General features: G+C 39.7%; 1 protein-coding gene across 2 annotated transcripts; it reads left to right on the plus strand.

Moving 5' to 3' along the window:
- Nucleotides 1–1364: 1364 nt before the first annotated feature.
- On the plus strand, nt 1365–15919 carry LOC137123246 (syntaxin-10-like). Of its 2 annotated transcripts, none has more exons than XM_067496681.1 (9): nt 1365–1438; nt 1905–1980; nt 4314–4407; nt 5375–5469; nt 6917–6979; nt 8194–8295; nt 8993–9099; nt 10187–10281; nt 14974–15919. In XM_067496681.1, the coding sequence occupies exons 1-9, from the start codon at nt 1404–1406 to the stop codon at nt 14997–14999; spliced, it is 693 nt and encodes a 230-aa protein (XP_067352782.1). In that variant the 5' UTR covers nt 1365–1403; the 3' UTR covers nt 15000–15919. The 2 variants fall into 2 exon arrangements, with proteins under 2 accessions (XP_067352782.1, XP_067352781.1); XM_067496680.1 differs by lacking the exon at nt 14974–15919 and adding an exon at nt 11087–14080.
- The last annotated feature ends 1205 nt before the right edge of the window (nt 15920–17124 follow it).

Below are 17124 nucleotides of genomic sequence, written 5' to 3' on the forward strand. Positions count from 1 at the left end.
TTCCTGTTTTTGAGAAAGAAACGCGTGTTATTTGTGAAAGACGTCGAAAAATTTTCCATGTGCTTCTGCAAGGCTGCATACACAGTCAAGACGTCGATAGTATTAATGCAGAGTTAATCAAAGCGAGTTGCTTTCTGTCTGCAGAACCTAGACTGCAGACTCAGGCAAACTCAGGCAGTGATTGCATAGACATTACCATGGCAACTAATCTTACACAGATGTCTACCATTAATTCCACTTTTGTCCCAACACGCCATTTCTCCAAAAGTGATTTTTTTCTCTCTCGCTTGTTTTGCTTTTGTTTTTGGTAAACTAAGACCTCCACTTTATCCATCTCCAACACCGGTATCAAAACATATTCATGTAAGTGGATTTGATTGGTGGCAGCTGTCAGTTTACAGTAAGCCTACTTTTTTTCACTCAATTATTAAAAGCTGCAATGTGTCATCATCAGATGGTGTAAGTATGTATAGGTCTAACAGTCATTATGTATAATATTACAATTGTTTATTTGTTTAAGTAAAAGTTTAATTGGTTAAGTAAAAGTAGCAGTACCACAGTGTAGAAACAAATGCAAGTAACAGTGCATTTACAGTGGTAAGCAAGTATAGGTGTCAGTACTAAAAGTACAAAAAGTGCATGTGTAGAGTGCACCATTCAGTGTTTTAGGTTCTTTAGATGTATACCTGCATGACCATGATCCTAAACATATACCCAGAGTCAAACAAGCAAACAAACAAAAACAGAGAGGTCAATGGGCCCAATTGGTAAAGAGTAAAAATGACCTACAATTATTAACAAATGAGCTGAAACTATCCACAGAGGAGCAAATGACCAAAAGCATAGACGCAAAATGACCAAAAACTGACACCAAACATCAACAAATAGACACAAAGTCACCGAAAGTAGACACAAAACTAAGAAGGACCAGGGACGTACAAAACCTCCAAAAATAATATTAATAATAATGAACATTTAAAATAAGCATTTTAAATGGTAAAATTACCACAAACAGTCTAAAAAGGGATGGGGGGCCTTTTCCTTCTGTGCCTGGGTCTTAAACTTGTGAGTTTATCAAACGGTAGAAATGCACTTTCTGATTTTATATCGATCTGAAGAAATACACCACGATTCATCTATTGATTAGATTTTGTGTTATTGATCTTCAAATTAGTAACAAAGGGTATCAAATCAGTTCAGTTTAAGTGGCACGTTGCCATTAGCATATTTACATGCAGAATTGAATGTAGTGGATCATATGTACGTAGTAAAACATGGTAGTAGTCTTTTGAATCACAAGTACCACGAAACAGTACTTCAACAAATAGTAGTAGTTAAACTACACTGACTGGGCCTGTGGGTGGAAGTGCGCATGCGCGGGCAGTGGAGCACCCGGAAGCGTCATGTCGGTAGAGGACCCGTTTTTCGTTGTGAAGGGGTAAGAAATTAACACATTTAGACCGAAAAGTGGTCGTCAGAACTGGACAAAATCCAAGTCACGATATTTCCAAAGCTTAAATCTACAGCTAGTTGGAGTTTTCCGCAGTGAAAAAGTTACATTCGCGATGTTAGCTCAACAGCTAGCTGTAGCTAGCTAGCATTGGGGCTAGCTGCTGAGGTGGTCGGTGTGGGTTGTTGTCACCGTGTTTGTTTAGACTAGGACGCGTCCGTGTAATGTAAGCTTTGCTTTCATTCTATTGAGCTTTAACTGGGAACATCTGGGCAGCTTTGGAGCTCTTTTGTCGGGCAGTTTGCAAGGCGCTGCGAGTTTGGGAAGGATGTGACATGGAGCTTCTGGTGTTTATTTTGGTTCAACGAACGGCGCAGCTGCTTGAGAATCAGCAGCCGTGTGTGTGTGTGTGTGTGTGTCTGGTGTCGCTAATATTTTTATGTTTTGTCCCCAGGGAGGTGCAGAAGGCCATATCTCGTGCTCGCGGCCTGTTTGATAGATGGGAGGAACTGCTGCAGGATGGGACACAGGTGAGCACAGCTCGAACTTAAGCATCTCACTGTCCTGACGTTAGGGCCAACTTATAGTCATACGAAGGTGAAGATTCTTCTTAAAGGGACAAACTCTTGCAGACTTACTTTGTTGCAGTACTTTTGTAGTGAAGTTGCGTGATGATAATGAATCTACATCTAACTTCTGGAACAGTTTACACAAGCATTCTACATTAACCTTTGAAGGAAAAGACACTGGAAACTGAACAGAAGTGAATGGTGCAATATCTTCATCAAATGTGTATGAAATGTCCAGAAATGACAAGAATGAACACTCAGAAGCAGTGTTTTTCATTACATGTAGGAATGAAATTGCGTTTGGCTCACAATATACCTCAGATTACTGTTTACTCCTGTTTCCATCAGTTCTAATATCCGTCAGAAACTTCTGTTTAGCTAATTTCTGTGTGAGTCTGTAAAACTTGGAGCAATGTCTGCGAGAGCATATATTTTTTTAAATTTCTTTTAAGTATTTCTTTATCCAAAGTGTTGTAATAATTTGGCTGTGATTTATCTTTTGCAGTGTGGTATGTATACATTGCCAAATTGGTTGCTAAAAATTGCAGGGCCTGTCTTTTATGGGCTAAGAAGGAAGTTGCAACTTAGTGTCGCTTCCTTTCTGCATATCTCTGTAGATGGTCCTTTTTCAGCCCTCTGGCTGAAACAAGTGTGGCTTTAACAATCCATCATGTCTAACAAATCTCTTATTGTACGTTAGGGTTTGTACCAGATGTGGCACCGTTTTCTAAGAACTATAAAGTTATGTGTGGAGCATTTTGAAAAAAAAGCAGAGATCTATTTAGTTTGCATGCACACTTGACTATTTCTTCCTTCGCAAACTGTAAAATGTGGCTGTTCTTAGCTTGTGCAGAAGTGTGGCTCACTGCTGTGTCTTCGAACAGCAATGGACATCTATTGCACAGACGAATAAGCTAAAACACATTCAGGGTTCAGTTCATTGTTGGTTTTAAATCTCTGTATAGGAGGTAGCGCTGTCTATCCTCCATACAAAGCCTTTCCTAATCATTTCAGTTACATCCAGAAGTGGGGAGGGACGCGTATGTTCACATGCAACTTTGTTGTCAATGCATGTAGCTGGAGTCTAATTTGTGTATGTAGAGCAGGAGAAATGGAATAGTATTTATCCATTTATGTTTCCTTAATCACAATAGAAAATCTTCTTAGGCTACGTCTTTGATGTTAATGTTTGGAGATGTATACATTTGTTTTTATGTCTTATTCAAATAAACTGAGTGAACAAGTGAAAATTTATCGCAAACAACAGATTTTATGCGGGCACTGTCTGGGTGTGTGTTTCTACCTGTCAAAGTCTGTGAAATTCTCCTGCTGCGTTTTGTATTTGGTGTGAAAACCTGCACGGCATAAGACCGGAACGCTTCTACTGTGTGTGTACGTCTATAGTTAGGAGTTTGTGTGGGTTTTAGTCAGGGCTGAACAATACCCAAAAAATAATAGATTTTCCTTTTCTTTTTTTTTTTTTTAAACAAAATTTCAATTTAAAATGCTATTTTTCTTTTAGAAAGTACCTCTTCTCTATTATTTATTGCAAACAAGCATGTAAAGCTAAGAAAACCCAGCGTAATACAGACACCTGTCATCATATAAACTACTTTTTCCTGTTGGCCCAGTGATGGGCGCGCACACACACACACACACAGGTGCACACACACAGGTGCAGTGGAAAACATCACCTACACAAGCTTCACACCATTCTGTTCATTCAGTTCACTTCAGTCTCCTTTTAGATGTTTTTCTCCTTCCCTCTTTCTCTACCCCCAACTCCCCCAACTGTTATGACCCACGTACACTCATATGTAGGTGCATATTGTGCTTAAATTGATTAACTGGTAAACGCAACGTCTGTTGGTCTTTACAAGACTGAAAGTACCAACTAACAGCAAGATGCAAAGAGTCAAGATTCCTACTCTCACACTAGTAGGAATGTTCTCCAATTCACACACAGTGGACTTTGACAATGAGCCACATTACATTAACTAAGTGTTTGTATCAAAATTCGTATGCAGTGATGCTCCTATGCTTAGGACACTAATGCCTGTCAGCTGCCACCTGGTTCAGCTGACCCACATAGCATTACGAGGTTGCATTAACAGACCTGCTTTAGTCATTATCTCATCAAACACAGCCCGGTGGGGCTTTTTTTAAATGCAGGGAAAGATTTGCAGCATCACCTTCTGTTGCGTCTGCTAAGTCAGACACATGCAGCACAACACCTAAAAATCTATATCAATTAAAACCAATTAATCGTCCAGCCCTATTTTCTTTTGTCTAAGGTGAGTCGTGATGAGCTGGACTGGAGTGCCAACGAACTGAGGAACTGTCTGAGGGCCATTGACTGGGACCTGGAAGACCTCAGTGAAACCATCAGTATCCTTTTTAAACAAGGAAGCATCTCTTATCCTCATGCTTAACCTCTATCTTTACATGAGAGCGAGTATTTTTTGAAACGCACCCTCTCCTCACTCTATCTTTCCACTTATTCACGAGATAAATTAACCCTCTGAGAGCCACAGACCCTTATATGTATATAATAACCAATAAATGATCAGAAGCATAAAAATACCCTTCCAGTGGTTGGGAAAATGGCACTTAATATTAGTTTTAATGAAGCACAATGTGTAGCCAGAGGGGGGGGGGGGATTCCACTTGCTTCCATTTGCTTCCATTTAATGGTTGAACTTCTCATTTAGTGTGACTCATGACTGACTGTAGTTTTTCAATTTCATATCAGAGGGTCACTGATAAATGTAATTTAAGAGGAATGATCAAAGGTTTGATAAAGGTCTGTCAAAATAATCCCTTGATAAGAATATGTAGCTTTTTTTCCCCCCTGCTTTAAGTGATGTAAACATTTTTTCTAACAAAACCGAATATGGTCACGTCTGTCTTTCCAAACAAATATACTGAATATGCTCCATGGACAAAATGCAATAATGCGCTTTTGGTACTTTTTAATATTCAAAATACTTTGTCAATAACAGTTCCAAGTAAGTAGTCAGTCAAATAATCAGTCTGCAGTTTTTAAACGTAGGCTAATACACTGGCAGAGATGCATGAGTTCCTTAAGCAGTTGGGGAAAATGTTTTTCATTTTCACATTTTGTTAGTTTGTGTGTGTGTGTTAGTCTGTGGTGACACTTTGTTTTACCCGGATGTGTGTTAAAGTGGAGAATATTAAAATGTTTTTTTTTGTGGCAGGTTGTTGTTTAAGGTTATGGGCACAAAGCTTCTAAATGCATTTGCGTGCAAATGTTTTGAAAGTGCTGCAGAGTTTCAACAGTAATTACATTAAGGTTGAGAGACATGTTGGCTTATGAAGTCCTTGACTTGCTCAGGTATTGTGGAGTCAAACCCAGGAAAGTTCAGACTTGGGGACAATGAACTTCAGGAAAGGAGAGACTTTGTGGAGCGAACCAGGAATTCTGTCAAGGTAAATTTCTCTACTACAAATGTTTTTTCATTTTCCTGTCACAGTCAATTATTTTGGTGTTCACTCCTCTAGCATATGTTTGTTTTTATACATGTATATATCTCTTTACGTCTTTTAATGAAATTCTTTCATTTGTGTCATTTAATGCTAGTCTTGCAAAAAATCTATTAAAAACCTACTGAGAAATAAGCTGGAGTGTTATCATCAATTATTATTAGTATTTGTTAGCCGATCAAGAAACGACAAACTGTGGTGCAGAAATGCCAAAAGTGTTGGATTTTGATATCTATACTATGGGGACCTGGTGGACCATTGGGGTGGGATGCAAAAGGATGCTGGTTCAAATCCCACTCTGCCAGGTGTGGTCTGCTGTGGTTGACCCCTGAAGGGACAAGCCGTTGATGACTGCAGTTGTAATTTAGGTGATAAAAGGCTTGATGCATTTCACCCAGCCTGATCTGTACTGTATATTCTGCCACTGTAATGGAAATTACTTCTTATTTACTATATACAGCACTGTATTTACTGTACACCATTTGGAAGTGTCCGTGTTGTTGGTGCAGGTTTTACGCTCCAGTTAGTCTCCTCACAAATTTCCCCGTTAGTATAAAAAAATGGTGTTGATAGCATGTACACAACTGCTCAGCATTACACCAATGAGTGAGACGCAAAACAGCTGCTGAAATCTCAATTACTCCCTTAATACTCACTTAAAAGTAAACAAATGTGCAGTAATTAACCAACGAGTTATGTTATTTTACACATTAAGGTTTTCCTGCCTTTATGTGCCAAACAAATGGTTGGATTTTTTAGAAAAATACAAAACAAAACAATCGACACATGTTGAATTTCTATTTCCATTTGGGCTGTACTGCAGCACAGAACCTGTAATTGATCTTCAAATGCGTTACTAGTGGTTACACTTGGTCATGCTGCACGAGAGAGAACAACACAAACGTTACAAGAAAGCTTCTGTTGTAGTTGGCAACTGAAATGTTTCTAATAAAGCCCACTGACGGTGCAAGTCAGGAAAGTCAAACATCAAGGTAGCAACTTCCAACACTGAAGCACCAAGTAGCACGTGTGTTCTCACGTTGGCTTTATTTGAAAGAGGCACGAGTGTAAATACATGTAGGCCTCTCTACCTGGTCTACAGCTGTGGAGCTCCTGACTTGGCTAAATTGGATCAATGTCCAGGCTGCAGGCCCAGTGGAAACTATGAGTCAGTGTCTAACTTGAGCAAAGGTACGGTTTCTTAAAATAGACCCGAATAGAATGGAGTCATCTGAGCCAAACAAAGGAGCTTTACTGAGAAGGAACAAAAGACTCTGACATTTTGATTTGCTAGCTGGCGATTCTGGCACAGCAGCAGAAAATCTCATCAGTGAAGCTGTCTGCAGTGAACTGGGTTTATAAAATGATTTTCTGTGTGTGTGTGTGTGTGTAGGAGATGAAGGATCAGTTATCCAGCCCTTCTGCTGTGGCTCAGGCAGAGAAGAAAAACAGACAGGTTGGTGGACTTTAAACACACACTGTTTATAAGACAATACATACACCAGGTTAAATGTATCATTTAAAATGTCTTGATGCAGTGGCTACATGAAAATTAAGGCACTAATATCAGTCTTACAGTGGCTTTGCCGTCTTAAAACGAACTACTGACATGGACTTTGACAGTTAGCAGTTGTGACACACAGATTTAACAACAGTAATTTTACTGATAAGCAGTGTTTCCAATGCATACACTTGACTTTGGCTGGCTGCCCAAGTATATTAATTCCCGCCCAAGTATATTTGGCCACACATCTGTCTTCTTTTTTTTCCTTCCTCTCGCTCTACTGATCCTGCACCTATTTGTTCTGCTATCGTGAGCAGCACGTACTGACAATCAATCACATATTTAAGGCATTTTAGCAAACACTGAATTGCCTGGTGCCCACAGACATTTGAATTTCCACCTTGAATGCACGATTACAGATTAATTTTTTTAAGCAACGTTTAAACTGTCATTTAAACTCGAGATGATGGAAGCGCCAGTGATCCCATGGTACAGCCGTAACAGTTCTTTGTTAAAACTTAACAGTAGTTTAGAGGAGAAAGAATAGAGAGAAAAAACAAGCCAAAACATGAGTCAAACTTTCAATCCATTGATTTGGACATGAGCATGGCTTTGACATTATTTACCGTTGTACATTACTTTTGTCAATGTTTGAGTTGAAATGTGCTCCTGAAGAAATTGATTTGACCTCGACTTTGTGTAAGTGTACGTTTGAGCTCTGTGTGGTACAACAGTAAAGGTCATAGTGTTACTTTATTCAGAGGGGTTTATCATTCGTATGTGCCATCAGCTTTGTTGGCCACAGTTCAATTTAAATTATATATATTTGGTGCTAAATCACAACAAAATCATGGCAGGACACTAGCAGGGTCAAGGTCTTCCAGAACTCTAACAGTACAGAGGGAATGTAATGAGTTGACCATAAGCAGTTGGAAGTAAACTGGTTATTAAGAATCAGCATCTGCTGTCATCCATTTCAAGGACCCCCCCCCCCTTTTTTTTTTTTTATGGGCAGCTCATAGTTTTGGTGATTTTACTGATTAAATTATAGCTTATTTAAATGTGTTGACAGGCCCAGCACACTGTCAAACTCTCAATGTTCTATTACTAGAACATAACCCGTATTATTTTCCTACTGAGTCCATGTCTTGTGTGTGTCGGTCCAGATGCTGCTGGCTTCGTCTGGACCGGACAGCTCAACAGGACTGGAGGCTCACCTCGTGTCTGCAAACTCCAGATACATCCAGGAGCAACAAGAGCAACAGCAGGTAGAGGGGGGCTGAACAGATGAATGGACTGAATGGAACAAAAAGGTTTAAAGCATTTTTAGTTCCACTTGACAATAGAAATAAAAGTGATAAAATAAAACATGTAAACAAAAGGTTTAAAGAAGTAGCTATGACTCAAAAGAGACATTTGAAAGTGTGTCGTTGGGCTTTTCACTGGTTCAGAATGAAACTTCCGGTCATACTGAAGCTGAACTTTTTATTAATGAGGTCATGTTAAAAGATAAGGACTTAATCAAAGAACCACAGTGCAGGAATAGAAGTGAGCACAGGATGCACGGTCCTTTCTCTAAGGATCAGCTTGGTGACATCCTTGTTTACTCTACAAAGGCTCGTGCAGTAGTGAAGTGAAGATCAAATGTAGGTGTGAAGGTTATTTGTCAGCATTAGTGTATGAGCTGCTGGTTTCTATTTCCTGTGGTGGTGGTTGACAGTGGTGTTAAATGATGAAAGTTCTTCATTACACATCCTGTCTCAGATTGTGGGTTTAGTAGGAACTCAGAGATAAAACGCTTGTTAACATAGGAGAGATGACGTTGTGCAATTCATCAGCTCAGTAAAAGTTACTGCTTGTGACTTTGTTTTATTTTCATTTGGCTTCTGAAATAACCTACAAGTCTGTTTTGATATTATACTAAAAGACGCTGCATGGGATGAAGTTTGTGTATGTTATGTGTAGCTGATCATGCAGGAGCAGGATGAGCAGCTGGAGTTGGTGTCAGGCAGCATCAGAGTCCTGAAAGACATGTCGGGACGCATCGGAGACGAGCTGGACGAACAGGCTGTGTGAGTTCATACTTAAGCTAAAAGAACATGATTCGCTTGCTGGTTTTAATCACTTTTCTGCTTGACTGTAATTAGTATTTAGCTGTCAAAGTGTAAACAGTTCAAACAAGAAGACACAAATTAAACACATGGGGAGGATCATTTTAATTTAATCCCGAATTTCTTAGTTCAGGAATCCACCACTAATACTGAATCTCCTTTCTCTTTCAAGTATTTGAAAAATGTGAACCCCCCCTCCCCTCCCTCCTTCCTCTTCCAGTTTCAAATTAGGTCATAGGTCACTGTACTATTAAAAAGCTGTATTGCTCACAAAAGAATTTCCATGTGAATGTTATTGCCCCATCAAAACTACAGTATCTCTGTGTTTCTAGTACATCATAGATGATGTAATCTGGACGGGTTGCTCACACTACACACACACATACAACCTCCTTCTGACGGTTTTTAAGTAGTTAGTTTGGTTCCATAAATGTTTCCTGTTTAGTCAACAAGAGGCTGAGGGTCAGGCCTGCCACAGGTTTGCAGGAAGTAGGACAAGGAGTTTTCAGTTTTAGCAGAATAAGGGGTGTGAATGTGATCAGGGCGTTCCTGAAAAAGAGAGCGGAGATTTCCTCTCGAACCAAAACTATTCTCTCAGCTCAGAGGTCTGACAGTCCGACAGTTAGCAGCAACCGCTAACTTTCACCTTTTAGTCATCTGTAAACAGTGACTCACTGTAAGTCACAGTAAAATACATTTTCAGTTTCGGAAGTTTCCTCAGTATCTACAGGCCATTATCATCTCTAAGGGAAATATGATTAGTTTACAACCTTTTGAACCTTCCTCTTGCTCCACGCTCAGGAAAATCCCTGCTGCTGGCTCTGTTGGGTACATTTTATGTCTTTCAACCAGGAACTCGGTAGTATGGAGGTGATAATGTACATTGCGACAACTAGCAATTAAGGTTAGGCCACACTCCACATCCAACACGAGCTGGAAATGAGCTCAGGTTTTCAAGTACATGGAGTCAAGTTGGCAATGTGGGCCCCAAAACTGTACACTCTGTAAAGTAGCTTGTTTTTTTTTTTGTTTTCTTTGTGTTGCTCAGTATGTTGGGAGAGTTTGGAGACGAGATGGACCAGACGTCATCGCGTATGGACTCAGTTCTAAAGAAGCTGGAGAAGGTGTCTCACATGACCAGCAGTAAGTTTACATAAGAAAAAGCTGAAGAAGCTCCATCAGTGCTTATTGATAAGTCAGAACTCATTTCAGAAACATTTTAGGGGGAAAAAAAAAAAAAAAAAGTGTTTCTACAACTCAAAGCAGAACCTTGTCGAAAATAGAATTTTTAGGGTTAAGCTCATCTTTTTAACAACACAAGAGCATGTTTCAGGAGTCCACACATTTACTAAATCGTGTTATTTAATCATGAACAATTAAATAATGAAATCAGCAGAATCATTCTGCACTACAAAAAAAGAAAAGGAGGAACACAAACACAGCCACCAGTTATACGGCAAGAAACGTGTCAGTGCCATCTCTCTATTTGGTTTTAAAGTGTAGATTTTATGAAATATTTTTAACTGCCTGGCCATAGACTCAGCTGTGCCTGAACGTTCACATTTTGCCATTACAGTCTACTAATTGATAGAGTAAAGTCCTCTCCCTCATCCAACACCTCCAGTGTAAGGGTAAGAAATGCTTTTAGGAACTTTTGGAAGGCACATCACTCACCCACAGTCTTTTTTTAACACAGTTCAGTGCTACGTTTCTACTTCCCACTGGTGGAATTTAATTTATTCATAGCATAAATACACAGATCATCAGAAATCTGTGTTGACAACAACGTGGCTTAAAAAAGTGCAGACGCTTGGAAGTGCGTTTCCCAAAATGCTGAGCTCTACTCTCAGCGGGCTGATACTGATACTTGAAACCAACGACAATCAGTAAGTTAATTATTGATAAAGTCGGCCATCAATCTCAGCATCTCTCCAACGGTGTCCTTTAGGTCGAAGACAGTGGTGTGCTATCGGCGTGCTGCTCACCATCATGATCGTGGTCATCATCCTCTTCTTTGCTCTCTGATGTAAGCGACCTCTGACTTCTCGCCTCCACTCGCCAACTCCACCCTGTCAGGATGAAGGAATACACAGATACAGGAAGAGGGATGCCTCTCCTCCTCCTCCTCCCCCCTCCCCCTCCCGTTCCTTCCTTTACACAGAGGAGTAGAAACTGATGACCTGCAGAGAGAAATTGGAATACAAACCACCTTTCTCTGTTTTTAGATGCTTCTGGTGGGGGTGGGGTGGGGAAACATCTGCAGGTGTCTGCCAGCTGCAGAGCTTAGCAAAGGGGGGAAACCGGTGCCGTTACGTCTTTCTTTATAGTGCGTTTCAGTTATTGCTGGAAATAATGGTACTTAACAGGATTAATGCTGCTGTCATGTTAGCAAATAGCAGAGATGTATTTATGTTATCGTATCTGTCACGATTCAAAATTTACTTCCAACAACGGATGAGTGGCAGTAAAATTAGCTGAGCAGACTGGTGCATCATCATTCACCATTGCTGAATGGTGCTGCACCCCATGATGAACCCAAAACTTGGCCTGCTTTTTAAGGAAAATGTTGTAAAAAGTGTTTCACAGAAGGAGACAACAAAACGATTCACTTAGTTAGTAAATGAAAGCAAAGAAAAACAAATAAGAAAAGTGGTCGTTTGTGAGAGGAGTTTTTTTTTTAGTGTTGCCTTAAATATATTTTTATACCATTGTAAGCTGCAGTATGTTTATGTGCCTAATTGTGACTGGAGCGTGAAGGTAACACGAAGTAGCAGTCACCACTTAAATCAGGAGCTGGGCAGGACACACCACTGCAGTGCTTCCGTCCTTTGTGTGTCACTTACAGCAGGTGTAACCACACACAGGAAGAATTAGTCACTGCTGAAATCAGCTGTGTTGTGTTTGTGGTAAAAACAAAAACTGCCCTTAATTGATAAGGGACACAGTCGCACACAGGTTCCCGGCTGTGGTTGCGGTGCGTCGGGTGAAGTCGGCAGACCGATGCCTTCGTGTTGGCTTTTTAGCTCGCGATTGGCTGAGGCATTGTTGCACTGACTGGGTGACGGGAGACAACCTTGGCTCAGAGCGAATGGCTTTGCCTGTTTTTTATTGAAAAGCTTTAGCTAATGAGGAGGAACAGTTGCTGGGCAGGGTGTCTGCACACGCAGCCCAGATTCAAGCCTACAGCTCCCTCTGCTGGGGGGCCGTGCGTCATGTGATTGCGCTGGGTCAAGTCAGATAACTCTGCTTCACAGTGGGTGGATTTCAAATATAAAGTGATGTTCATAGGCTTCGTGCAGACTCTGTCTGGTTAAAAGTTCATATGATGCAAATGTATTCATTCATGCTTTTATCACACAAATCCAGAAAAACCTTTCTAACAAGAGGTCAGAGGTCATGTGGCCCATTTGCTTGATCCGAGTGGGTTTCATGATGTAAGCACCCTCACTGCCAGGGCTCGTATATATCCAACCCCTCATTCTGTAAATTCTTCTCGAAAAACGGCTGCAAGCATAAACCAAGTACTTGTGGTTTCAGCTCGAGCTATGAGTCACTGCAAGACCTCTGCATGCAAAGTAGGGGATTGATGGTTTTGAAAGTGTCCTCTTTCCACCGTTTGAAGTTAAGCCGATAAAGTCTTACATTTTTGGGGGTGAAGCCATCGTATCTTATTTTACTGTAACATCACATCTGAAAGGGAGATTGAGATCATGAACTAATGGCAGAGGTGTTGATTCATTTGTTTAATCTGAGGTGCTGTACTGGACTGATTTATATTTAGACACGATGTGCTAGGCAACAAAGTACTTTAACTCAACTGCTGTACTTCAGTACAGTTTTAAGGTACAAGTTCTTTACTATAATAAAGTACTATGTTTAGTTTTATTCCACTACAAGTCGGGGAAATATTGTACTTTTTACAGCATTACTTTCTACAGATGTTGATTCTGATAAAACCTAATCTACTAATAAAATCTCCACACATACCTGTGGATGTTTTTACCACACTATGTCACTAAGTCACAGACCTTTTTTTTTTTTTTTTTTTTTTTTATAATTACTAAAATCTTTCTGCCATAATTTATACTTTGGAGAATTTGTCAGCCAAATCTGAAGTAGACTTTCAACAGCATCAAAGTCAATACTGTTTAAAGCTTGTACTGTACTTAATACTTTATTGACCAAGAAACCACCTCCTTTAAATAAAGTTGAACTTGAATTGTAGTATATTGTAAAGTGTAAAGAGTATTTCTCTAATCACAAACTGTACGTTAAGCATGTTGGTACTGAAGTGGAATGTGGGCAGTTGACCTATGACTGGGTAACAAAACTGAATTCGCCAGTGATGAGAATTGTATTTGTCCTTAATGACGGAGCCGCCAGGCAACAAGAAGTATCTTTTGGCTGGAAAGTTATTTTTAAGTTGCTCTGGAACGTAACCAAACGGTTGAAACTTGTTTTATTCCAAAAATAAGCTTTTGGTGAAGGAATACAGTGATTAGGTAATTTTAAAAACGGCTGGCTGCCACCGTGCTCTTTGATGCCAAACAGCACATATCTCTACAATTTTCCAGCCTTTAGCAAAGGGCACCGGTGGGGGCTTAAACCTTTCCTCCGCTGTACTACGTGTTGAGTTTAAGTATTTACTTCGCACTTTGGCTGTTGTTTGACTAAAACCATTACATTGGCGTATAGTGAATCACGGTTGACTGTTTTCTCCCTGGCACCTGGAGGATTTGTGAAATTGTTCAGTGGTGTTTTAAGTTTCATTACAGTTGTTCGACATGAAATGACTAAACAGCAGTGGCTGGTTTTGTATTCTGTTACTCTGAAACGAAACCGCAGTCGTCTTTGAAAAGTTGTATTTCACGTTGAGCTATTTACATTTATTAAAATGCTGAGAAGTTTGTAAATTTTGCCAATAAAATTCATTTGCAATGGGGTTGAATTTGTGTTGTGGCTTAATTCCACTGCTATATGTTAAACGTGACTGTACATAAAAGAAGTTTTGGGTTTTCTTATAATTATTATTTTTTTTTTAAAAAAAGCTTTGGCCAAATTGCAGTTAGTTACTTTTAATTAAGAGACACTCCTGAAAATGGAAACCTCACATCACAAGAACAGAACCATCACGTGAAATTACATTTGCTTCAGCTGCAATGAGCAGAGCTCACGTCGCTGGTGGATTTATGAAGTGCAAAAAGTTCTGAAAATAACCAGGCAGCAGTCAGGAGGCCGACACATTCAGACGCCAGGCGTCATGTGAGGCAGACGCAGCCTCACGGTACATCATCTGGTAAGTGGTTGTTCTAATTACGGTTGGCTACTGTCAAATTGTTGGCCTACACTTGTAAAAAGTATGGAACAGATTACGTTTCCCACCTTGTTCTCAGATTTAGCTGCAGGGCCTGATGTTACTGGCTAGAAATGACTTTGGAGTGTTATCACGGTTTATCACAATATTAGGCCAAATTGCAATTGACTTCATTCTGTAAAGTGCCTTGAGATGACTTGTCAATTGGTGCTTTAGAAATAAAGTTGAATTGAAATTGAATTGATGGTCATGTCAGGGTTTAAATATACAAGTGATGTTAGATTTACTCAAATAATTCGCAAAAGTTTTCACTAGCTTTACTTTGAGCTTGGCCTCAACTATAAAGACAATAAGTCGGTGCCTAGTTTTCGCATTAGTGAAAGACGCCTGAAGAGAGTCTTGGAAAATGGGAGGAGCTGTTGGTTAAACGAGTATTATCCATTATATTCTGTGTCAGTGTCCTGTAAAATGTCATCACGCTGTAGTTATGTTCTATCAGTTGCCTTTTTTCCACTTGACAGGTGCGACGCCAGTGAACTTCCAGTGAAGTCATCTTCCGCTGCTACTCAATAATCAATTTGTCTATTTATTGTTTAGTCTGTCAATAAAAACTAACTGGCCACAATTTTGATTAATAATATTAATTAGCAAGATTGCCAGAAATGTATCTGTCGAGCTTCTGAATGTGAATATTTTGTAATGGTAGGATGTGTTAAGGATTTGGGCTGTTGGACATAAGACAGAAAAAATTAATGATATCTGATGGGTTCCTGCCTAGTACTTTTTTAAACCAACACTTTTACATGAGTATGGAGTTTGTGTACTTCTACCACCTCTGTACAACCTTTTGCTAATTTAATAAAGTAAAGCTAACTGTCGAGAAATGTATCAATTGGCAACATGTGCTGCCCAACATGTCACCAACGGGTAGAAAATAACAAAACTTTTGTTAATATCTGAAGTTCTGTTCATATCGGGGAAACATCTGTATTAACAATTGCTATGTACCATTGTCCAGTGTAAAATCCTGGCACACAACCCTGAATACATTTTATCTGGCCTGACGTAGTAAACGTTGGCCACTCGTTGATGACAAAGGGAGATGAGATGTACATCCTGCGAAGGTTCTCCATTCAATTCTGGACTGAAGGGTGATTAAAAAGTGCAGATTTTAAAAATACGACGACTGTGCCAATATACCCATTATTGAAATGCTCCTTTTCTACCCAGTCATGTTACAGACCTGCTGCCAATTAACCTAATTAGTTGTCAAACGTTCCTCCATTTGTTCTTGATTTGCAGCAACTGCTTTTCCAGCATTTTGTTCTTTTTTTCTGATTAGTTGCTGCCATCAAAATCAAAATGAGCTGATATTTTCCATGAGATGGTCAAATGTCTCAGTTTCAACGTCTGATGTGTTTTTTCTGGTCTATTGTGAATAAAATATGGGTTGGTGGGATTTGAAAATCATTGCATTCTGTTATTATTTACGTTTTACACGTCATTTTTTTTTTTTTGGGGGGAAATGGGGTTGTGATTTAAGATAATGAGAAATACACAATCTAAATTCATTATTATTGCTGTGCACAAAATACTGGACATAAACCAATCAGCCACAGCATTAGGTACAACTGCACAATGTCACACCATCCAGTGCAGCAGCTCTGCCAGGAATTCGACTTTTACAAAGTGAGAAGTTCTCCGTTTTTAGTCCCTGTTAAATTCATTTTCAGATGCTCCTCCACCAACACACATACATACATGGAATATGTTGCCAGATTACTTCCATGAAAACACAGAATATAAACACTGCTTGCTTTAGTTTCCTACCTGTGCAGGTGTCAGGCCTCCAGCACATGTCCAACTCCTCAAATCTCAGGGGGTTTCATCAAGCAGGAGGCACCTCAGAGAAAACACCAAAGTCCTGAAATGTTTCAATTCAAAAGCAGTGAAATAAAATAACAGTGGCTGCGATTCGTTAAAGCCTTTGAACGACTCTTCAGATTTACAGGAAATCCAGCATTTGGTTTGTAAATATTCTACTGGGCTTTGCAGCCAACAAGTGGTTCCACTTGATTTCAGTCGAGTGTGAAATTAAACTTGCAGATCAGTGGCTCTGCTTTACATCATCACATGCCAGTACTTCTGCAGATGCGTCTCAAACAATCTTACATTATGAAGCTGGAACACTTATGGTGCAGTCGGTGAAAATCACACTCAGGACGGTGAACTGATGTTCGCTGGGCTACTGCTCGTCCTGAAACCATTAAACTACATTATATGTTAACTCATTAGAAACTGAATAATAAGGCAAACGATACAAAACAAGTCAGATAATTTAAATATCATATCTAATATTTAATGTTCAATTGTACACTTACCTTGAACTCAACTGATTCTTGAGTGGACTTTTCCAGATTTAAATCTCAGAGACAAACATGCAAAGAAGAAGTTAATCATCCTCCTAGAAATAGGAAGTCGAAAACACTTTGCCGTTAGTCGCTTTTAGTACCAGCTGCTTCATTTTCCACAGCAAATACAGTACTGACCTGGTTGTCACGCCAACACCAGGTTAGGCTGCAGTGGTGAGGGAAAGCTGCTAGTCAAGGTGAAAAAGTGGCTACTTTTTAAATTCCACCATATTCAAATTCTGTCAGCAGGAAATCTAGTTG

This window comes from Channa argus, chromosome 3 (assembly GCF_033026475.1).
Source record: "Channa argus isolate prfri chromosome 3, Channa argus male v1.0, whole genome shotgun sequence".
Classification (NCBI taxonomy): domain Eukaryota; kingdom Metazoa; phylum Chordata; class Actinopteri; order Anabantiformes; family Channidae; genus Channa; species Channa argus.

What these genes read in the sequence shown, in the direction of transcription:
- LOC137123246 (XM_067496680.1), top strand. Translation starts at nt 1,404, where the DNA reads ATGTCGGTAGAGGACCCGTTTTTCGTTGTGAAGGG. An exon ending in GAACCAGGAATTCTGTCAAG is followed by an intron (nt 5,470 to 6,916) that starts GTAAATTTCTCT and finishes GTGTGTGTGTAG; the next exon opens with GAGATGAAGGATCAGTTATC. An exon ending in CAGAGAAGAAAAACAGACAG is followed by an intron (nt 6,980 to 8,193) that starts GTTGGTGGACTT and finishes GTGTCGGTCCAG; the next exon opens with ATGCTGCTGGCTTCGTCTGG.